Here is a 24,752-nt window from a genome sequence, read left to right on the forward strand (position 1 = left end):
TGGGATGAAGAATTGAGATGAATGTCAGACTGCTGCTTTCTATTCCCAGAAATAACTTCAGGACTGGGAACATGTTCCGTTTAGTCTGTATATTTATATTTATTTTACCTTTATTTAACTAGGCAAGTCAGTTAAGAACAAATTCTTATTTTCAATGACGGCCTAGGAACAGAGGGTTAACTGCCTGTTCAGGGCCAGAACGACAGATTTGTACCTAGTCAGCTCGGGGATTTGAACTAGTCCAACGCTCTAACCACTAGGCTACCCTGCCGCCCCATATAGATGGCAAGGCTGCCCAGTTTTACGCATGGGTTCAAAGTAGCCTAATACAGTCTTCTAAAAATGGACACTTCTTCAGACTAGACCAATTTGGAATTTCCCCTGAGATTCTACTGATATGACAAGTGTGCTTTGCCCTCCACTTTCTGCGACCTTGGTGCGCTGGTCAGCGAAGAGAAGCCCACGTAGGCTACATTCTTTCGAAATGACACAATGATCATGCACTTTGTAAACAGGGCCTGATGAAAAAGTCTTAACATGATAACTAATGGACAGGTCCCATGTGAAATGTACTGTAAAAAAAAAATGGTATATCTTATTTCGTGGGCAAATCTAGTCGAGCACTTTTGGTGACAGGTACAGGCGCCGTGCACAACGCTTTAATTGTCGTTCCTCAATTCTATCACTAGAGAGCGACCTGACACTTATTTTTCAAAGGGAAAACATCTTAATAGCGTTGAAATCACTCGCAGTCTCTTGCCCAGCAGACCGCTTGCTTCTTCAGCGGGTATTTGACTGTGTGCATTCCCTTATCACGCGCAAGCAGGTCTGCGGATCGCGTCCCTTCCTCCCTCTGCGCGCAGGATGGACCCGAAGATAGCCGAATCGGACCCTCCACCATATCGCAACGGAATCACCCAGGTTCTGCAGTACGGGGAATTCACAGCCACCGGCAACCGAAAGGTGAGGTACGCGGTGAGTTTAACCGAGAGAGATCTCACCATTCAGAAGATCACGTCAACACCTGCGGGACGGAGCAAGGTGGTTTTCAACTTGAGGGACTGTGTCGGCTGCCGGGCTTTCAGCGCAGATGACAACGCGGACGCGTACTTCTCTGTCTATTTCTACCCCTTTAAAAGACGATGGATGAGCTCTGGAGTGGCCAGGCAGCGGGTCGAGCAGTGCTTTAGGGTATCCCAGTTCCAGGACCCACGCGCCAACCTGGAGGAGGCAGAGAAATGGGCTGGCACCATCCGGGAGAGCTCTGTTCGGCAACAACATTTGAGAAATCGTGAGCAAGTCATATAGTTTCGTATAATTTTGTGGTTGAGGAAAGTGCTGTGTGTGCTTATCACATTCATGTTATTTATCAAGTTGGTATGCCTGTCTTGCACACATGATTTAGTCATTGACATAGGAAGAACGGTTGTCTTTGCATAATCTAATCTACTGCTGTGGCGCAAATTCATCACTCTTATCAGTGTCAACTGTCTCAGGCTATTCTATTACCTTTTAAACTAATTTCTGTAAATTAATAAAACAATAGGACTGGTCAGACTGACACTCAAATTACAGGATGTTCACTAAGCAACCTTTAACAGCCCAAAGTAACAACAAAACAGCATCTAGAATAACAATAGTTTAACCCCCTCAATCTCAACTCTGGACTTTGAATCCAGTTCCTCTGCTTCCCCCCCACCAGGTGTGCAATTAATTATCAGATACAACAGAACCAGCAGGCTCCGGACTTCGTAGGGTAAGAGTTGAATACCCCTGGCCTAAGCCAACTAATAGAGAAATACTAACAGAGAAGAAACAACATCCAGATCAGGATTTCCCAACATGCTTCTCTCCTTGTTTCAACCCTAAACTGGTACACCTGATTCAATTAGTCAAAGGCTTGATGATTAGTTTACTAATTGAATCAGGTGTTTAGGGTTAAAACCTGATCTAGACAATAGGCCTATTGAAGGTATGAGTGCTAAGGGATGTAAATCTATAATTACTCTAGTGGGAATAATGCACTTTAATTGTAAGGTTCAGAAACAAGGGTCAAGCCACATCATTGTCTCTTACCTTGTAGCCATGCTAACAAATCAGGGAACCAATAAAATGTTGTTCCTTCCAGAAGTGAAGTGCTATGTAAGTCTATAGCTTGGTCATCCAATCACACTAATTTAAAAGATGAAGGTAGCCTATAAACCAAGAGGCTGGGAATTCTATAGAGGCTTTATCAAGGGATGTGAGCTATAGAAATTCCTCAGCAAAGTGAGGTATTTCTATTTGCGCGATACATGAATTCATGCCTGTGTGCCGTCAATTCTAATGGTGGGGGAGAAGCGGACTGCTGCACAATCTAACTACAACTGATCAAACAGTCCAATAGCCAAGATAGTGGAGAGATGAGATAGAAGTGCAAGATACTGTACTATGGATATTATAGTTGCCTTTGAAACTTGACATTGATATCTTCTCAATGCTTACACAACCATTTGATTACCATAAAAAAACATACAATTTTAGGAAGCTTTACTGTCTGTTCATCTGCCTGTAAATCAACATGGTCTTCTATCCCGCGGCACCCATGTCATTACAGTACATATGTAGTGTGAAATGAACCTGCGTCCCAAATGGCACCCCATTTACATGGGATCCGGTCAAAAGTAGTGCACTGTAGTAGGGAATAGGGTACCATTTGGGACATGGGAGGAGAATTAATAAGACGGGCATCATTGTCACACATCTCAAGGGCCTCTACTTTCAGCAACAAAGCAGGTCGCTTCCAGCACACTCAATACCATTACTAATATATAATAATATTACCCACTGGCCCCTTCGACAAACCAGATGCACTGCATGGACAACAGCATGCATTACAATACACATTTAGAGAATTTGGGTATAGTAATGAACCTGGGTGTAATCATACAACATAGCATGTCTAATTTAATCCTAGGATGACAGCATATTGTATTTATATAGACATCCTTGCACACATTGAAATGAATGAGGTGTAATAATATACTAATGTACGTTATTGGATATTATAGATCCTGGATGAAACGGATCAATATACCACAGATGTCCACTGTTTACAGAGTTATCTTTTATTCCCCAGGGGCCACGGTTCAGCTTGTAGTTATTGTTTTTTCTAAGTATGTAGGTAGCATTGAGTTCTCTGTATTCATAGGTACATCTGTTCCTCTGCTTCAAAAGCAGAAGAGAACGTGAGAGAAAAAGAGGAAGATGGAAAGTTGTGTGTTTTTTCACTCGGAGGCCCCAGCAGTGAGACAGCAGTCCTTTTCCCTGAGGACTCTTGTCGGACGTTCTCCAAGATGAGCCTTGACGTGCTGTCAAGACCTCTGACTAAGCCCATCTCTCACACACACACACACACACACACACACACACACACACACACACACACACACACACCTCTCTCTGGGGCCTTCCCTGTTTAGACCCTTGGGCTCACAGCAGCTTAGTGTTTCAGGCCACTCAGTGAAGATGATAGAAAGAGGAATTACAACACACAAGCTGGTCAGAAAATCAGCTAAATGTCATTGTCACTCAATAATGTTGATAAGAATCTGTATCTGTGTTTTTCCCTCATGGCTTCACAGAACAATGTACAGCACATTGAATGAGATTTTAATTACATCTGTATAGCAATGAAAAGAAAGTGAATGTCCTTGTCTGTTTATGGCTTTCTGTGTTCTTTGCGTGTTCCCTATTCTGCTAATGACACAACGCTTGAACTACATTTCAACAAAGACCAACATGGTCTATTATAGTCCATGAGAAGGGCAGTCTCTCACTATGTGGTTGTGGGTTTTCATGGTGGGTAGCCAGCTTCCTCTACACAGCTTTATTTGTAAAGTATCATGGCTATAATCTGCTGTTACGTTACGTTGTATGTTTACAGACAATGTACTGTAAGCATGTAAGGTGCACATCTTTAGTTAAATCTGAGTGATAGTTTAATTCTATCAATTGCGAAAGTCTTGTCAGTTATAGGTTATAAAAATCCGTAGAGTTTTTACTTCGGAGTCGTTTTTTTTATTCAGCTGTCTCGCCCATCTCACCCCACTGCCGAAAATACCCAGGAGACACCACTCAAGAGGAGAGTGACAGCCGGTGGTTAGATCCTCTCCGCTCCTCTCACTCACTGTGTCTCTCACTGACTTACGCTCTGTTTCTTTAACACCCCTCTTTCTCTCTCCATCTACATCTTTGCCATTCTCTCTATCCTTCTTTATCTTTCCCTCATCTCTCTCTCTCTCTCTCTCCCTCTTTCCACTTTTTCTCTCCCCCATCTTTCTCTCAATCTCTGCATCTCTTTCGCTCTCCTCTCTTTCTCCCCCTGTCTCTCTCTCTCTCTCTCTCTGAGAACAAATCACCACATCAGGCATCTCCTCCCTCCACACCCTTTGTGGTCGGTCTGGTTTGAGTCTCAACTCAGCCAGGATCTGTTTACTCGCTCAAACACACTGCCACGATGTTGTGTACAAGACTATTCTATTTGTGTTTGTCTTGGTAAGGTACCATCAGATGCATTTGGGTTAATGAGGGACTGTTTATGTAGGTGTCCAAAGACGATTTCAGGATCGCTTAAAAAAAAATTGCGGGGGAATGGGGGGGGGACTAAAACAGCCTACACAAGACACATCTGATTTGTATCTTACCAGCACAAATGCAGACAGTTAAGCTAACTACATTTAGTGGATGTGCTAGCCTATGACAAATCCATTCAATATTAAGGCTAGGCATTAATAATATCATATCACAATATTTTTGACAGTATGGCGGTATTTCACGGTATTTGATATTTCTGAATAACAAAAAGTTCTAAATATGTTTTATGGGCAGTGCATGGCCCTAGGATGTCGACACATTCATTTTAAGTGGTTTTAATTGTTTTTCTCCATTCTGATGGTTTAATGATCAACAAAACATGGGCAAAACGTTTTGTAGAACTTTTAGTTTATTTAGCACTTTATCAAAATGTAATTATGGACGGTATTGTAAAAATCTTTACCGGTATGTGTATTCTTCATAACTGTGTACTGGCATTCACGATATATCGCCCAGTCCTTCTCCATATTATACTTAAGATATGTGTTATGGCTGCTAGTGGCCAAATGGGTGATAATAATCTAGAATCCATAAATCCTTTAATGTGGGAGCTGGCTTTTCTCCTAATGGGGGTTTGTCCAGATTTAGTACTACCAACATCTGACGTATAAGAATGCATTGATGGGTACATGCAATAATTAAGCATAACTTGGCTTGCTACTATTGTACTATTTAAGAGGATGTTGGCGTTGAGCTTATCATGGTAGGTTATGTACTTACAGTATCACATAACTCAGGAATTCTTATAGTTGGATGTATTTATTTTGTATTATTATAAGATTAAAACAAATACATTTAGTGTAATTTTATAAGGGGATAGATTTTGCATTTGGAATTTTCTAAATATTTTAAATATTATTCCATTTCCTTTAGGCAAAATTCACGGAAATGCCCTTGTCCAGAGCAAAGTCTCCCAATTTAAAACTCTCAGTCTTTAATATTCTAAAACGGGCAATAATGAATATTGACTGAAAAGGATCTTGTGTAGTCTCTTGCAATAGCCCTCTTTAAACAAAATGTATTTTAAAACTGTGATTCCTAAAAAATGTGTCTGGAGATTTGGTCAATTCAATGAACCATGAATGAACAGGGTCAGCGACACTTAAAGGACCCCTTCTTCATGTCCTCATTACATGTAGTGCAACAACACAAATCATGGTCTGTAAAGCTTTCTACTTTTGATAGATTTAAACAAACAATATTGAAATCACCATTGTCACAACCATAAACTGTCAACTCCATCTTACTGATGGATTGGGATAGGATATGAATTTTAATGCAATTTGTCAACTCCAGAGGGAAAAAAAACTAAATAAAAAAAATATATAACGAAATATCTGATAAAATGGTTATATTTTTATTGGGGGTTTTCAAATTAATCATTTTCTATATTTTACAAATATTTGTATAGAGGTTTTATTTTTATCTGCAAAAATATGTATTTTGAGAATTTGTTGTTATCTCCATCATTGGCTTGTCAACTCCGTCATTAATGGCTAACCCCTTTAAGATCTATCTTTTTGCCAATATAAAAAAATCTATATTTTATTCACTGTTCTATAACATGTGCTTAAATTATTAACGTATTTGCTGTGCTAAGAAAAGGCCAAAATGCTAACAAAATGAGCCCTGGAGTATGATATAGTGCTATAAAACATACAGAAGTTTGGAGATTTGTATTACATATTTGAATAATCTAATGTTAAACTTAAACATATCAAGGCCTTGGACAATAAATGTAAAAGTGAAAGGCCTTTTATTGTGTCTGACAGAATTGACAAATCCGGTTAGTTGCATTTAATGAAAAATAAAATAAGAATTAGGAGGTTGTTCCTTTACATTGTGTGATAGCTGATACTTTGGTCAATCAAAATATACAGTACCAGTCAAAAGTTTGGACACATCTATTAATTCCAGGGTTTTTAATTATTTTTACTATTTTCTACATTGTAGAATGATAATGAAGACATCAAAACTATGAAATAACACATGGAATCATGTTTGAAAAAAAATCAAAATATATTTTATATTTGAGATTCTTCAAAGTAGCCACTCTTGGCATTCTCTCAACCAGCTTCATGAGGTAGTCACCTGGAATGCAATTTCAATTAACAGGCGTGCCTTGTTAAAAGTTCATTTGTGGAATTTCTTTCCTTCTTAATGCATTTGAGCCTATCAGTTGTGTTGTGACAAGGTAGGGGGGTGTATACAGAAGATAGCCCTATTTAGTAAAAGACCATGTCCATATTATGGCAAGAACAGCTCAAATGAGCAAAGAGAAAAACGACATCATTACCTTAAGACATAAAGTTCAGCCAATCTGGAAAATGTCAAGAACTTTCAAAGTTTCTTCAAGTGATGTCGCAAAAACCATTAAGCACCATGATGAAACTGGCTCATGATGACCTGCACAGGAAAGAATGACCTAGAGTTAGCTCTGCTGCAGAGGATAAGTTCATTCGAGTTACGAGCCTCAGGAATTGCGGCCCAAATAAATGCTTCAGAGTTCAAGTAAAAGGCACATCTCAACATCAACTGTTTAGAGGAGACTGCGTGAATCAGGCCTTCATGGTCGAATTGCTGCAAATAAACCACTACTAAAGGACACAAATAAGATGAAGAGACTTGCTTGGGCCAAGAAACACAAGCAATGGACATTTAGACCGGTGGAAATCTGTCCTTTGGTCTAATGAGTCCAAATTTGAGATTTTTGGCTCCAACCGCCATGTCTTTGTGAGACGCAGAGTAGGTGAACAGATGATCTCTGCATGTGTGGTTCACAACGTGAAGCATGGAGGAGGTGGTGTGATGGTGCTTTGCTGGTGACACTGTCAGTGATTTATTTAGAATTCAAGGCACACTAAACCAGCATGGCTACCACAGCATTCTGCAGAGATACGCCATCCCATCTGGGTTGCGCTTAGTGGGACCATATTTTTTTTTTAAACAGGACAATGACCCAACACACCTCCAGGCTGTGTAAGAGCTATTTGACCAAGAAGGAGAGTGATGGAGTGCTGCATCAGATGACCTGGCCTCCACAATCCCCAGACCTTAACCCAGTTGAGATCGTTTGGGATGAGTTGGACAGTAGAGTGAAGGAAAAGCAGCCAACAAGTGCTCAGCATATGTTGGAACTCCTTCAAGACTGTTGGAAAAGCATTCCAGGTGAAGCTGGTTGAGAGAATGCCAAGAGTGTACAAAGCTGTCATCAAGGCAAAGGGTGGCTACTTTGAAATATATGAAATACATTTTGATTTGTTTAACACTTTTTGGTTACTACATGATTCCATATGTGTTATTTCATAGTTTGGATGTCTTCACTATTATTTTTACAATGTAGAAAATAGTAAAAAATATGATGGTAAATGCTATGAAACTGTGACGTCTGGCCCGAGACCATAAAGTGGCCGAGCCAAAGTGTTGAAAGGCTAATAGGTGGCGGATGAGGTCCTCTTAAGGAAGACTTAAAAAGTCTTAGACTTAAAATGCATCTTTTCTTCCTCCCTACTTTAAAGTAGTCGCTGATCTAGCAGTCAGATAGGTGTAAGCAAGCACACCCCTGCATTGCTTAAACCACTGATCATGTTAGATCAGGGATTACTCCAAGGAAGGGAGGGAGGAAAGATGCATGTTAAAACTACTGAGCCTGAGTAAGTGAAGTAATGATGAAGCACCCCCCCCCCCATCCTCTCCCCCATGACAGAACTCCCAAAGAACAGAGAGAGCGACACACTGAGAGAGACAGAGGGGTGAGAATGGCCACATCAGGTATTCATAACCACATAGACTGCAGACAGAAATACATATTGGGCCCAGCCAAGTGTATAAAACACCTGGCACCCTGCCTCCCCCCTCCTTCCTATAAAGATAGTTAGGCCATCTCAGGCTCATTCAGCCGCAATTAAAGCTGTGTCATACCTCCCCAGTCTCCACAAATAGAGAATTTGAGCTACACTCAAAGTAGCGACATTAGAATAAGTAGCTAATGCATAATTCAAAGAATATTTTTGTTGGAAGTTCAACTGTGAGTCGTCAGTCTTTCACTGCCTGTCCCTGATATGAACATCATTGCTCAGGGGTGAACTTTCCCCTAGGTACAGATCTAGGATCAGCTTCCTCTCCCCCGATCCTAACCCGTTAACAGTAGAAGGAAAACTGACCCAAGATCAGTGTGTCTAGGGGAAACTTCACCCTACACCAACATCTTCTATAGTCAATTGAAACTGTAAGCCACCCAGTTTAGTTTCGAGGAAAAGTGGAGAGCGTTAGCTAATAAATAAACAAATGCTCCGTCTTCCATGTCTAACGAGAACAGACACTTCACTGAGTCGCAAGCGAGATCTGTCACGCAATACTGTGCAAGTTTGCTATTCTAAGATGCCATCCTAGGCCTAGACTAGAAAAATACTCTTTATGGGGTTTTTCTCTAGGTTTTGAAGTCTACAGATGAGACATTTCTTAATCACTGCACTAGTGAATTCAGCTGAAATGTCGGTCAGACAGCAAGCGTTCCTTCGGAGTAGTTTGGTTTACCACTGTCAATATGGTTCTACAGTAATCGGTTTGGAAAGTGCCTTTTAGTGGCATCTTTAACCATCCCAAATAATTGCTTATGGCCCATTTGCCTTCGTCTTTCTACAGTAAGTCTACTGCCTTTTTTATTGTCTTTTTTTGTGTCATAATAAATACTATCAGTGTTTATGTACTTAACCAAGGGCAACAGACTAAAACCGATAACAATCGGACTATAGTTTTATAGTAGTCTGCTACCAGTACATGTCGCAACCACACAATGTGAAGATTAAGAGATTTGACCTTTGATAAGGATGACACGTTTATGACCTTTTAAGGGCATGGCAAGTGGTGTTACAACTTTATCCGCCCCCACACTACTGTGTTACCTCAGTGCCCACTGGGCATGCTCAGATGTGATTGTTAAGGGGACACAGATCTGTTCAGACCTCTGACCACACCAGGCCAAAACAAACAGAGAGCAACATCTAGTATCATGATTCATTAGTCACAATAATGACTATAGAAATGCTTCCCCCCGTGTACAAAAGAGCCATTGTGGGGAGGTGAACACAATGAGCAATGTCAGTTTATTTCTAGAGAAACCCAGATTGTTAATTTATTTATCTCTGTTTGCGTGTGTGCTTTGTTGGTTTCTTCTAGATGTGTCATGTGGCAATGAGCCATGTTGTTTAGCTGATGATGGGTTATACTGGATGTTCCCTGATTTGACCAGGAAAACGTCCAAACCCTAGTTATAGGCTGTAGGATACTAGGGCCATAATATAACTAGGGCCAAGTGCTTTCGTGGTCAGGTGAACTAGAGACCGGTTTCACCTGGAAAAACTGACCCTAACCATTGCATCTTGCTGACAACCAAGACCGTAGGTGGAGGTGGTACTCTCAACCACAGCCAGTTTATAATGAAGGAATGTTTGGGAATGGGTAGGGTGGCTAAGAGGAAGTGTCAATGGGTCCAGACAAGACGGGCCTCGTGGGTAATGATGAAGCAAAAACACAGCATGGTTGAGGCCCTTGCCAGCTGGGTTGGCACAGGTCCATGCCAAATTATTTATGAGGGCACTGCCCTGGGGCCTCATTTATAAACCGTGCTTAAGTACAAAATATAACCCCAAAATGTCTGTGTGCCATTTTTCACGCAAAAGTTTAAATTTATAATACATTTACCTGATGTGAGAATGTGCTCACCTCTCCACAAATTCTAGACCATGCGTACACACATCTGCGAGTGGTTTAAATATTGTATTGCAAGCTGACATGTATTATGTGCAAATATGATGAAAATTGTATTGATAAAAAAACAGAATGCCAAGAGTCTGCAAAGCTGTCAAGGCAAAGGGTGGCTTTGAACAATCTTTGTTTGAACACTTTTTTGGTTACTACATGATTCCATATGTGTTATTTCACAGTTTTGATGTCTTCACTATTATTCTACAATGTAGAGAATAGTCCAAATAAAGTAGGTGTGTCCAAACCTTTAACTGGTACTGTGTATTTCAAATGTTGTTAATATTTAGAAAAATATTTGTGAAGGAAAGTAGAGATTGTCCCGTCTCTCAATAATCCCTGAACTGACAGTATCATATAACTGACAATATAATGTACGTGAGTAATGAGTAGGTGTGTCCAAACTTTTGACTGGTACTGTAATTTGACAGTATGGGTAAGCTGTTGCTGTGTGATGGGAGCGTAATATCATTGTCTGTTTAAACTCCGAGCCCACCCAAGCAGGACATAGAACCCCAATAGTCTATTGATAAACAAAATCGTGAACAACAATTCGTCTGGGGGTGTGGGCTGTAGCATTTAGCCTACTTTTAAATTGTTTGAATATACAATCAATCTTGTAGAATGTGTCAGTGTGCGGACAGGCAGCATACATACATGTTTAGCTTGAAAAAGTCACTGCATAATATCGATACATCTCAATATTTTTGTACGTGCACAGACTTTTCATAAATGGAGCATGTAGAAATTGTGTGAAATTTACACAACAGTTATAAATGAGGGCCCTGCCATCTCCATCCTCCCAGGACTTCATTACTTGTTATGAAAGGGTCCACATTTCATAGAAACCCTTTTTTTCTCAGGGAAAAAAGGGACGTCCCATTAGGCAAAGACATCAGATAAATACCCAATTTGGTTGATATTAAAGTGGTAAACGCTATTGTTGGTATGTGGTTAGAATGAGACATGAAAAACAGTGTGGCTTTTTTAGCAAATTCATGATGTTGCTTCAACCTATATTTTGTGTGAGGATGTTTTTTTAAATGTATTTTAGATGGAAGTGTATTTGGGGCCGTTAAAAGCTTTTATCTATGCTGACCACACTGTCTGTGTGGGTGGACAATTTCAGTTTGTCTGTGATGTGTAAGCCGAGGAATTTAAAACTTTCCACCTTTTCCACTGCTGTCCTTTCAATGTGGATAGAGGGGTGCTCCCTCTGCTGTTTCCTGAAGTCAATGGTCATCTCCTTTGTTTTGTTGACGGTGAGTGAGAGGTTGTTTCCCTGACACCACACTCCGAGTGCCCTCACCTCCTCCCTGTTGGCTGTCTCATCATTGTTGGTAATCAAGCCCACTACTGTTGTCGTCTGCAAACTTGATGATTGAGTTGGAGGGGTGCATGGCCACGCAGTGAACAGGGAGTACAGGAGGGGGCACGCACCCTTATGGAGCCCCAGTGTTGAGGGTCAGCGAAGAGATGGAGATGTTGTTTCCTACCTTCATCACATGGGGGCGGCCCGTCAGAAATTCCAGGACCCAATTGCGCAGGGAGGGGTTGAGACCCATGGCCTCCAGCTTGATGATGAGCTTGGAGGGTACTATGGTATTGAAAGCTGAGCTGTAGTCAATGAACAGCATTCTTACATAGGTATTCCTCTTGTCCAGATGTGATTGTGCAGTGTGATTGCGATTGCATCATCTGTGGACCCGTTGGGGCGGTATACAAACTGAAGTGGATGACCGGTAAGGTGGAGGTGATATGATCCTTGACTAGTGTCTCAAAGCACTTCATGATGACAGAAGTGAGTGCTACGGGGCAGTATTCATTTAGTTCAGTTCTTTGCCTTCTTGGGCACAGGAACAATGGTGGCCATCTTGAAGCATATGGGGACAGCAGACTGGGCTAGGGAGCGATTGAATATGTCCGTAAACACACCAGCCAGCTGGTCTGCGCATGCTCTGAGGACGTGGCTAGGGATACCGGTCTAGGCCAGCAGCCTTGAGAGGGTTAACATGTTTAAAAAACAAAATACTACATAGTTTCCTAAGGGCTCGAAGCAAGGCAAACATATCTGTCGGTGCCATCTTGTGTAATGATCATGTTGTTTAATCAGCTTTGTGATATGCCACTCGTGTCAGGTGGATGATCTTGGCAAAGGAGAAATGCACACTAACAGGGACGTAAACTAATGTTTGCACAAAAATTGAGAGAAATACACTTTTTGTGCTTAAGGATCATTCCTGGGATCTTTTATTTCAGCTCAAGAAACACGGGACAAACGCTTTACATGTCGAGTTGATATTTTTGTTCAGTATACGTCAAGCAAAGTAGGAAGGCTATCTAGGTACAATCGACTGTTAACTGAGGCCATGTGTTATCAAACACGTTGTCACTTTAACTGCCTTGTGACAAGGCACCTACAGTAGACACACCCCATTCCATCTTACGCCCTGTTACGCTAAGTCAAAGCCCTGTGACCAAACTCCACAGATACCACATATCTACAGTACTGATAGGTGGTGTTTCATAATCTAACCTGTGTTGTCAGAGGCTGTGTCCCTAACGGCACCCTATTCCCTTTGTATCGCACTACTATAAAGGGAATAGGGTGCCATTTGGGACACAACCATAGACTGCAACACACTGTTTGCAGTAGTACAGATACTATAACTCTGATAGGTGGTGTTTCCTAACTTGTAATGGTGTAGTCTGCGATATATGTTGACAGTAGCTCCAGTAGACGTGGGGTCGTCTAGGAAAAACACGTCCTGCCAATTAGGTTTGATGTTGGTGGATGACCTCATCCAGGAAGCATCCAAAGCACTGTCCTTGTTCTCCACCCATAGCAAGTCATTCAAGTCGTTCATCATCTGTCAAACTTGTTTACCTGGCTTCCCCATCCTCCGTGACTAAAATACTTGAATATACCAGAATGGTTTAGCTAGAGCGGACTGATGCAGAAAGTTAATAATTGGCAAAGAAGCCCTGAGTCATAGTTCTGAGTGTTTGTCTAATCAGTATAGTCTGAGGATGAATGTTAGAAATAAGGGATGGGAGTTTTTCCTGACCACCAATGTGACCTGAACAGGAAAAACTCAGGGCCCTAGTTATAGTGCCTGGTCATGGAACATGGTCAGGAAAAACTCCTGGCCTTAATAATAGTAACATCAAGCTTCTCCCTCCATTGCCTATTGTTGTAACGAAAGAGAAGAGAAGTCACAGATTGACTCAATCAGAAATCTACCTGGTTTATTACAAGTTGCAACAGGGACACAACACACAGTTCGGAAACAAAGAAAATGTCTAACTGGCCTCTTGGAGACGGGCCCTTTATGTCCTAATCAGACAGGACCAAATGTTCTGATAACAGCAGCCCGAGAGGCTTTTAGGAAGTAAAACCCAAAATGCAATGACTGTCTGCTGCAACAGAATCAGTGTGTCCTCGATCCTTGTACATCCAGTCTGGCGTCAATCACTATCAACAGACATGAGAATAATCCATAACGTTAAGCATTAAGTCTAGTGACCATCAACTCTCACCTTGAGTAGAACATTGGAAAGGGGAAAAAAAATAGCTAAACATTGTGTTAAACACTCTAATCTGAATATGAACTTTAGCGATTTAACATTTTCCCATTATAATTGTCTTTGTATGGGTTTCTGTGTTTGTGGGATTTTCTGCAAAGGTCACCAAAAATAGCAGGTCTAACATCTGTCATAATCCCTGTCCGTGCATCTCTCTGTTCTAGGTGTGCTTTACAGTGAGGTGCACCGTCCCTGCAGCGTCATGCTACTGGTGAACCCCCACAGTGGGAAGGGCCAGGCCCTCAGCCTCTTCACCGGACACGTCCAACACATGCTTAACGAGGCCGGTGTCCCACACACTCTGGTCATCACTGGTGAGTATAGCGTACTGTAAGTGCATGCACACACTCGCAGGTAAATTGCGCAGGCACGCACACACGCACACACACGTCATCTCTGCTGAGTTAATGCATGTGCATACACTGGCACACAGGTGATCACAGGTCAATAACCTACACTAACACCTGCAATGACAGGTCAATGAATAATCCAACTGTCAAAGCACTACACACACACACACACACTAACGCTCAGCCGCTTGGCAGACTGGACAAAACAAAGCAGAAACCATCATTCTGTATCCCTCCACTCCAATTGGCAATGTCAAGCAAAGGAGCTAATGGACGACACCCCCCCCCCCCCCCCCATTTATAAATCCTCTGGCTGTTTTCATCGCTAGCTGGCAGAATTCCGATCAAGTGCTGCCGGCACATATGTGTATGCATGTAGATCCATTATGTAATATGTTATGTTAATACACAAACCTCTGTCAAATCTGGTTCACCATGATGTTATGGGCCCTATTGATGGGCTAATAATGAAAATAAAATGTTTTATTTAACTAGGCAAGTCAGTTAAGAACAAATTCTTATTTACAATGACGGCCTACCCCGGCCAAACCCTCCCCTAACCCGGATGACGCTGGGCCAATTGTGTGCCGCCCTACAGGACTCCTAATCACGGGCCGGATGTGATGCAGCCTGGATAATAATAGTGTGTGGGGGGAGGGGAGATTTGATGTAACTTATTAGCCACATTGATCGGGTAATCATTGTCATGTGTGCTGCCACAGTCTGGGGACATTGTAATGATAATGTACTGGTTTTGTATTAGGCTTCTGGTTCAAAGCTCATCAAATGGGTCATATCCATTAGGGCACACCTTAGCAAAACGCTTTACAACTGAAAATGAAAAGTTTCTTGTTGGACACGTTTAGGCAGTCTCTACTATGTTTTAGTACATTTGAATATGACCCAGATGTAGCTTTTGAAGCCCTACATTTCAGGCTATTGAGTTCCTCTCCCTCTGTTCTTAAATCACTGCAGTGTCAGAGAGCAGGCAAGATAATGAATCCCTTTCCCAGAAACTGAGAGAGCAATCCTCTGAACGCATTCTGAAATGCTGAATATGTTAAAATTTGAGAGAAAAAAAGAATAGACAGGTAGTCACCATACAGGTAGATGCCAACACTTTTCAGAGTAAGACAGAAGGTTGTGCAGGCGTTAGTTTGCAAACAAAGACTCTGCATCACCATTGCTACCCCTTTTAACACTAAAGAGTCCAGCCGAGCCAAGCTGTACTGGCTGGCCTGGTAATCCGTTTAATGGAACCATGCTGAAATGGTCAATGTGAAAGGAAAATATCAGTGGCTCTCAGTGCTAATCCAGTGAGACTGAGGCAGGGCCAGAGCTGTGCTAGCCTAGCGGACGGTTAGCATGGGGACGCTAATGAGCGAGGACAGGCCCATTATTGGAGCCCTGGCTGTGTGGCGGTGCCAGAGGGAGGGGAAGGATGAGTCCACTGCCCAGAGGGAGACTGGGCAACTGGGCATGGAGGAGGCTTGGCGCAAGGGTCTCAATGGATCTCTGTTTCTCTCTCTGAAAAGGATCAATTGTATGAGGACGCCTTCTCTCTGTCAGTTCAGATGAAGAAGAAAAGTATCCCGTGTGGCGCAGCGGTCTAAGGCACTGCATCTCAGTGCCAGAGGCGTCACTACAGACCCTGGTTCAATTCCAGGCTGTATCACAACCGTCCGTGATTGGGAGACCCATAGAGCGGCACACAATTGGTCCAGCGTTGTCCGGGTTTGGCCGGGGCAGACCGTCATTGTAAATAAGAATTTGTTCTTAACTGACTTGCCTAGTTAAGTAATTATACAAGGAAAGGAAGCCACCTTATTGAGAGACACCCTAACAGATGGAAAGTGGCAGGATGTTAATCTTCTTATTCTTATTCTCCCAGTGACACAGTCTTTCCAGTGAGATTAGTGCAGGTGTGACCCATCTATATCAGTGCCAGCTGTGGTGGTTTTGGAATAGAACAGTAAATGTCCATAATATAGCCTGTGGCCCAGAAAACAAGATAGTAGAAAAAGCCACTGTTTACTATTGTCAGTTTGAGACCTAGGCGAATCTGTTGCAGGATGTTATCTTTCCAGTGCCGTTGTAACCTAGCTGTGGTTGGTTTTCAAAACAGTACAGTGAGTTCTATAGCCTGCGGCCCTGTGGCCCGGTCTCAGGGCGGGAGAGCGTGTGGTGAGGTGATTCTACTGGTTCTCCATCCCTGTCCCTGTCCCTGGGTGCTGACTAAGCTGCCACAGCATGTCCTCCAGCTCCCAACCTGGTTGACTTATCCACACACACACACACACACACACACACACACACACACCACTGCCTCTTCTGCTCCACCTCTGTTGACCCAAAGTCTCCAGATAGACACACACACAGCGTAGCCTTTGAACAGTCACCTGCAAAGAAAAGGATCCCTGCTATTACTGTCAGTGTGCATTATGGATCCCTGGCGCAGTCCTCATCGTACCTAGAACATTAAATGGTCCTTTTTTAAATGTCATGTCTGTGTCCTTACTCAGCCCAGCAGCATACTGTATATACCCTAGTGTGAGATGGGTTTGGAACTTCCTTTTGTGTGAGGCAGGGTCAGTGAGAGTGTGGCTGGGAGGAGAGGGACAGGGAAAGGAGAGTGAAGCAAAGTGAGTAGGGACGAGGGGAGTCTGGGGACATGAAACTGCATGGTGGCATTGGAGGTTAAGCCTCGCGCTCTTTTCTTTTTTTGGAATCCGAGTCCGAATTGTAGCTTCTTTAGAGGGACAACAATGGCTGCCCTGAGACCAACCCTGAGAGACACATGCACACCCACACACCCAGTGCAGAGAACAGAATAGTTGTCCACACACACACACACACACAGTAGAGAACAGGATAGTTGTCCACACACACACACTGTAGAGAGCAGAATAGTTGCCCAAACAAAACACACACAGTAGAGAACAGGATAGTTGTCCACACACACACACACACACTGTAGAGAACAGGATAGTTGTCCACACACACACACTGTAGAGAGCAGAATAGTTGCCCAAACACACACACACACAGTAGAGAACAGGATAGTTGTCCACACACACACACACACACACACACACACTGTAGAGAACAGGATAGTTGTCCAAACTCACACACACCTCCCCTCCACCGCAGGGCCAGTATGGAGAAAAAGGAGCAGTGTAATGATTGTCTCATTCCACAGAGCCACAGAACTGGGAAAAGGAAGAACAATTGCTTGCAGCCCAGAGACTGAGCCGGTCAGTCAAGCTACACTACAGTACTGCGCCCAGTCCCAGACCTCATATTTGACCATCCAACCCATCACCACAACAAACACTCATAAAAATGACTAAAAGCACCAACCCCCCCTATCGGCTACGATCAGCTATCCCCATTAACAGTAAAGGGAGGATGTAAACAACATCTCCTAAGCAGCAACCAGCCTCCTAATATTTTCCAGCTGCGCTGCCCTCCGTCTTGACACTGACTGGCTATCTACACACACTGTGTTTACAGCCTCTGCACATGCAAACGTCACGTGAGGAGACTGATGAAGGGAAATTGATTTGCCTGTATACTGTTCTCAGGCCCAGCAGGAGGGTAATGAATGAAAGGTATGAAAGGTTCTGCATCTCAAATTGCACCCTATTCCCTACATAGTGCACTGCTTTTGACCACATGGCCTATGTAGGGAATAGGGTGCCATTTGGGACATAGGCCTCGGGGGAGGCATCCGATTACTTAGGCTATGTTGCAGAGGGGAATGCGCTCTACTGTTGTGTCAAGACCAGCATAAAACGACGCAGCGAACAATCACACTACTGTCTTGTAGACTACATACACGGAAAGGAAACATAGAGAGAGGGTATTGCTGTCGGTGGGTTTCAGACGCAAGGACAAACAAGGGAGCATAGAGATCCACAAGTGTTTCCCAACTCCGGTCCTCCAGTACCCCCAGCAGTACATATTGTTGTTGTGGGCCCCTGACAAGCACACCTGATTCAACTTGTCAAGGGCTTTATGATTAGTTGGCAAGTAGAATCAGGTGTGCTTGTCAGGGGCTCACAACAACAGCCCAATTCTGGTATTTTTGACCTATTAGATCAGCTATGAAAAATCTGATTGGTCAAAAGACCAGAACTGGGCTGCCTGTGTAAACACAGCCTTTGAGAGGTAAAGATCAGATTCCTTGGGGAAGAAAGAAAGACTTGGCTTATGCTGTTAAGCTTGAGTGGCTACAACCAAAGAGCTCTTAGACAGTCTGGCCTTTTATAAAGAATGTGTTTTGAGGAGAGAGGAATTATGTGTGTGTGTGCGCTTCTCTCTGAGAGTGTGCTACTAATATTAACCCGGCAGAGTGTTAGGGAAATGTAGGAGAATAAAAGGTGCGATTGGAAAGTAACAGTGATGGTACAGGAAGCAGTACCAGTCACTCACTATATATAGACTACACAGGAGGTTTGTGGCACCTTAATTGGGGAGGATGGGCTTATGGTAATGGCTGGAGCAGAATTGGTGGAAATGGTATCAGACACATGGTTTCCATGTGGTTTCCTCTCTTCCGGCCATTATCATGAGCCGTCCACCCCTCAGCAGCCTCCACTGATAGACTACTGCCCCCTAAAGAAAATGTATTACAGCTCTACGAGCAGTTTACCCTCACCTAAGCATAACCTTAACCATACAGGGAAATAACACAAAACTGACCTTAGGTCAGTGCTAGGGGAAACGTAATCCTTCTCCTAGTGGAATGATGGATACAGTTCTAGGATCAGCTTACCCTCCTCTAAGCCCAACCTTAACCATTGGGGGAGAAAGACGAAATCTGACCTTTGATCAGCATCATAAATTAAACGTAATCCTACTCCTGTCGCAATGTACAATCTGCTGATTGCCCCAGTCTAATTTGATGGAGGGCCCTATAACGCAGTTTGGCCTTTTAATCTAATTTGCAATGTGATACTGCATTTCATTAAGGTGGCATATCAACTGTCCTCTCTGCCCTAAAGACATGTGCTGCTCGCCTGGTCACAGGTTTGTGGCACCTTAATTGAGGAGGACGGGTTTGTGGTAATGGCTGGAGCGGAATTGGTGGAATGGTAACAAATACATCAAATATATAGTTTCTATGGGTTTGCCATTCCATTTACTCCGTTCGACATTTATGAGCCATCCTCCCCTCACCAGCCTCCACTGAGCCTGGTACTGTAGGGGGCCTATCAGTTGTCCTCTACCACCAACCTCCAGTGTAGTCTACATTCCATGTTCCTTGTGTTTTGTTGTTCAGCTATTGTATTCACAACAGTTTGTCCCCGGAAGGGTCATACCTGCCCTTGTCCTCTCCATCTCAAATTTCTGCACTTTGTCAAACCACACACCCACTTCATTCCCAAAGTGATTGGAAGGTCTCACAACTACAAAAGAGAGGGATTTTGACACTACAATAACACACACACTGTGGTTTTACAGCCACGCACACACCTAAACACATGTAAATGTACTCTTCTTCCTTGTCTGTTTTCAGAGCGGCAGAACCATGCCAGGGAGTTGGTGAGAGAGGCTGACCTGTCACAGTGGGGTGCTCTAGTCATCATGTCCGGGGACGGACTGCTGTTTGAGGTGAGGTACAAGTACAATAATCCATTCCCGACAAGAATTCAAATGTGCATTCTTACTTGACCTAGTAACTGTCTTGGAACTTCTGGTGCCAACATGGCATCCTTTTCACTTCTAAACCTCAAACCCCCAGTTTGCTGAGATCCGTGGTTCTGCCTGACCTTGCATATTGTTGCATAGGCACTGATTTTCAAGCCTATTTTTGGAGAGTTTCCACTGAAAGTGCACTTTAGTTTAGACCAGGCCTTATTTTGGTCTGTGAAAGTGGCCCTAGATCTGGTGGCTCTCTGGCTGTTGGGTGACCCTTGCTCTATCTGTTCCCCCCAGGTTGTAAATGGCCTGATGGAGAGAGAGGACTGGGAGGAGGCCATCCAGACCCCACTGGGAATTCTACCTGGGGGCTCTGGTAACGCCCTGGCTGCCTCTATACACCACTACTCTGGGTGGGTGACACACCAATACCCCAATGTAGCAGTTAGACACCACTACTCTGGGTGGGTGACACACCAAGACCCCAATGTAGCAGTTAGACACCACTACTCTGGGTGGGTGACACACCAAGACCACCATGTAGCAGTTAGACACCACTACTCTGGGTGGGTGACACACCAAGACCACCATGTAGCAGTTAGTTAGCAGCAGTTAGTCCCAATAATGTACTTTGAAAATGCGTGCTTCCCCCCTCATCTTCCATTGAGGTACTCAATCAGGCATGATTATTTGTGACAAGTAATGCATTGCGTTGATGTTTCCCATGTTGGATCAGTGATTACCTCAAAGAAGGGAATAATGAGTTGAAAACCAATTTATCCAGTTGTGAGAAATATACTTCCAGGAAGACCGTAAAGAAGGATACACTATAGACAACAATCTACACCAGCACAGGGCCTACTACTGCCCATATGTTTGACAAACTGTATTGAGTAAATCCCCAGAATCAGTAGTGGAGAACAAACATACTGCTGCTGGCTCATTCTTTAACCACCACAGTACAGAACATCAACACAATGAAATCACAATTACACTACCAGCATGCCCTCCTGTCTGTCCATCTCTGCCACCCCCCCACCAGAAGCCCCAGTCAACCTGCCACACAATGAGAGGAAGGACCCAGAGTCTGTTTTGTTCTCTCTGCCCTGCAGGGGATCCAGAATATTATCTGCTGCTCTGTTTTTGATCAACAGTGGCTCTATGTATATATGCTGGTCCCAGATCTGTTTGGGCTGTAGGCTATAGGACACAACGGTAAAACGGGTCAGTTTTGCCTTGAGCAGTGGGATCGGATGACTCTAATAGTTTATAGTTAGAACTCCCTCTACTGGTTGTTAAGAGATACTACACCCCAGTTCTCTTTTCAGTGACTAAGAAAATAGCTCAAAATGGTACGATGTTATTGTCTATAAAAACGTGATAAAAGAAAGCCGAACAGAGACCCCAATCAATGGCTGTTATTGAATGGTGAGCCTAATGCCTAGGATGAATCATGAATACACGCTGAATATGGATATGCTGCCATATGGACGTGACCCCAATCGTACGGAACTCTATTGAGACGTCATTATCTAATAGGCTGAGGTGTAGAGGAGAAAAGACAGCAGGCTGAGTGGTTGATGTGGGGCTGGTGGTCCCATGACCTCTCTACCCCATCACCCCCCCCGCCCCCTCTCCCAGCTGGGCTTGTCTTTTGTCTGTCGTGTCTACCGCTAACTCCCCCCTCCTCTTCCTTCTCCCCCCTCTTTCTCTCTCCTCCCCCCTGACAGGGCCCAGCCGGTGTCAAGCGAGGAGCTGCTGGTCAGCTGTGGCTTCCTGCTGTGTAAGGGCCTGGTGTCTCGCATGGATCTGGCCTCCGTCCACCTGGGCTCCAGCCCCTCCAACCCCACCCGCCTCTTCTCCTTCCTCTCGCTGGCCTGGGGCTTTGTGGCTGACGTGGACGTGGAGAGCGAGAAGTACCGCCACGTGGGCGCCGCCCGCTTCACCATGGGGACGTTGGTCAGGTTGGCATCTTTGAGAGTGTATAAGGGCCGCCTGGCATACCTTCCGGTTGACGAGGTGGATGGAGAGGAGGAGGATAGGCAAGGAGATGACGAGCGTGTCACCTCAATGGAGGAGATGACGAGCGTGTCACCTCAATGCCAACCGCCATCATCTGCATTCTGCTCCTCTACCCTCCTCTGCCGGCCTTCGAAGGACTCGCCGTGCCAGAACGCAGCTCACAACTCCCGTAACTCAAACAACGCCTTCAAGGCGAAGAATTGGGAACCCATGTCCGCTAATGCCACCCTAACAGGCCCGCCAGACTCTCTCCTGGTGCCCCTGGACCAGCCGGTGCCCAGTGACTGGGTGGTGGTGCCCGAGGAGGACTTTGTCCTCATGCTGGCCATGTACCAGTCTCACCTGGCAAAGGACCTGTATGCCGCACCCGACTCTACACTTGATGACGGCCTCATCCACCTGATATATGTCCGAGCAGGCATATCACGCACGGCCCTGCTCCGTCTCTTCCTGGCCATGGAGAAGGGAACCCACCTGGCCAACAACTGCCCCCACCTGGTGTACACCCGGGTGCGGGCACTGCGGCTGGAGCCCTACTCGCCAAAAGGAGTGATCACAGTGGATGGGGAGGTGGTGGAGTATGGGCCGGTCCAGGCCCAGGTACACGGCGGGATAGCCAGGCTCATCACTAGATGATTAACAAGATCCACTGGATAGATGGCTAGCGTTAGCATGTTATGCTAATGGTATGCTACACTAAAAGCTAACACTAGTTAGCATAGCATCGTCCAGAAAATGCTAACAATTAGCGTTAGCATTTTCTGCTCACATCTTAAAGGGAGGTGGGATTAATGTACTTTTTAGTCTTCTCTCTGAATTTATTCTTTGAATTGAAGGTTTGGATTGGATGTGCCATGAAGGAGGAGCAAGGCTAGAACACAAAGTTCACAATGGGTGGGTACGTTTCATTTCTACAGAGCCCAAATGTTCTCAATCTCCCCATTCATTAGCATTTAGGCTGTTCTAAGATGGCTTCCCACTAGCACAAAGCAACTGGCCTTTAATTGGCTGTTCCAAGCTATGACATAAATACATTACTAGAACCAAGGTGAGAGATCGATCAAGAGCTCTGCTGCCTTATACTTATGGAGTAACTCATGAAATATGAATATTTTCGCCCCACCACCATGCCCACCCACACATACATTCTCCGTACAAGGGGTACATTTGATGTAGGGCTTGATGTAGTGTCAGTCACCCACCTGCCCCTCACAGACCCCAGGCATGCTTTATGTCTAATGGGAGGGCATCTCAACTTTAATTTTCCTTCTTATGCAACGAATGGGGTTTGGATAGATGCCTTGACTGCTCTCATCCGCTGTGACGTGGACATATGGAAGATACATACAATCTCCGGGAGCCAGCATTGACATTATTAGAAACCAATTCATTTGAACTCAAGTAATTAGGGGACAGTTGCGCCGATGCCGAAATCATCCCTCAACCATTGATGCTCAATTAACATAGGGTTGTTTTTGATTACCTTGAATCTTGAGGGTCAGTAGTTTATCCTAAGGCCTAGGACCCTGACTCTGGACTACTTGATGACCGGTTTTGGATTTGAAAAGATTGGAGTTTATTTTGGATTAGTCATTGTTGCGATGAGCTGAAAACGCACCATACTTCCATGACTTCTTCAACCAACCAGCCACCTTACATTGACATGCAAACAAATATACTAAAGAAAACGTATCTTCAAGTAATTTGATATGTGCTTGTTTTATACCTCATATTTCCATGAACCACTAGCTTTAAAACGGCCTAGAGTGATAGACACTGCCTTTATTTATTGTGCTGTGGCCTGTCCTGCAGAGCACATGTAGCACAGGTCCAGGTTACGTGATTGATGACTTGTAGTGCCTGTATCAGGTCTCCAACTGCAGTCTTGCCCCATACCCCTCCCCCATCCATCCCCTCCTCCTCCCTTTCTCGACACTGCAGTGCACCACAGAGCAGTCCCAGTTTCTTTTGTCTGCCTGCAACTACAGCTGACACCAACAGTACACTACACACACACACTGTACAAACCCCTTCCCCTTCTCAGCAATCATCACCTTATCATAAAGCTTTAAAACAGAGAAGATAAACTATGAAATGATGACAAGAGCAACCTAAGGCTAATGTGATGCTAATACAGTAGCTAGCCTGAGTTTACACTCGTCTTAGCCTTCTTCTGTACTGATTCTGAACTCTCGAGAACGAGGGTGATTATTTTGCCTTAAACACAAAAGGAAGAGAGGTAGCGCTTGATTAAACAGCACATTGGTCAGGGGATGGAAAAGAGGGAGGGATGAGGGAGAGTATTGACTTGTTAAATGCTGCATGAGGGACGCATCCCAAATGGCACCCTATTCTCTATAAAGTGCACTACTTTTGAACAGAGCCCATAGGGATGCAGACGTGGTCTTGGCACACGGCCCTTCTCCACAGATACACTGCTGTGGAGAATGAGCATCATGTTTAACATTAGGTTCTGACTGACACTGGGAAAGAAAGATGTTTATGTTCATCTTGTTCGCCTTAGGGGATAAGAGGTCATGGAACTGGGGGATACCCTGAGAGAATGTTGTTGAGCCTCGGTTTATATTTTTGGAGCCAAAAATGCCCCTGATATGACAGTGCACATTTGGGCCACAAAATCTTCCCAAAATGCAAAAATGTCAGTTTCATGTTGTGATATTGTGCAATGACTGGGTTTTTGATGTTGCAAACCTGTCATCAGTCCAGTCTAAATAACTATAAATGGGGAAGACC

The 24,752-nt window shown here is 44.0% G+C and overlaps 1 protein-coding gene across 1 annotated transcript; it reads left to right on the forward strand.

The window, feature by feature from the left end:
- Positions 1–849: 849 nt before the first annotated feature.
- On the forward strand, positions 850–23,676 carry LOC139370457 (sphingosine kinase 1-like). The gene is made up of 5 exons (XM_071109951.1): positions 850–1,291; positions 14,148–14,297; positions 19,855–19,949; positions 20,274–20,389; positions 21,707–23,676. Exons 1-5 carry the CDS (start codon positions 865–867, stop codon positions 22,632–22,634), a joined length of 1,716 nt encoding a protein of 571 aa, XP_070966052.1. The 5' UTR covers positions 850–864; the 3' UTR covers positions 22,635–23,676.
- The last annotated feature ends 1,076 nt before the right edge of the window (positions 23,677–24,752 follow it).

The sequence above is a fragment of the Oncorhynchus clarkii genome, chromosome 17, assembly GCF_045791955.1.
Source record: "Oncorhynchus clarkii lewisi isolate Uvic-CL-2024 chromosome 17, UVic_Ocla_1.0, whole genome shotgun sequence".
NCBI lineage: Eukaryota > Metazoa > Chordata > Actinopteri > Salmoniformes > Salmonidae > Oncorhynchus > Oncorhynchus clarkii.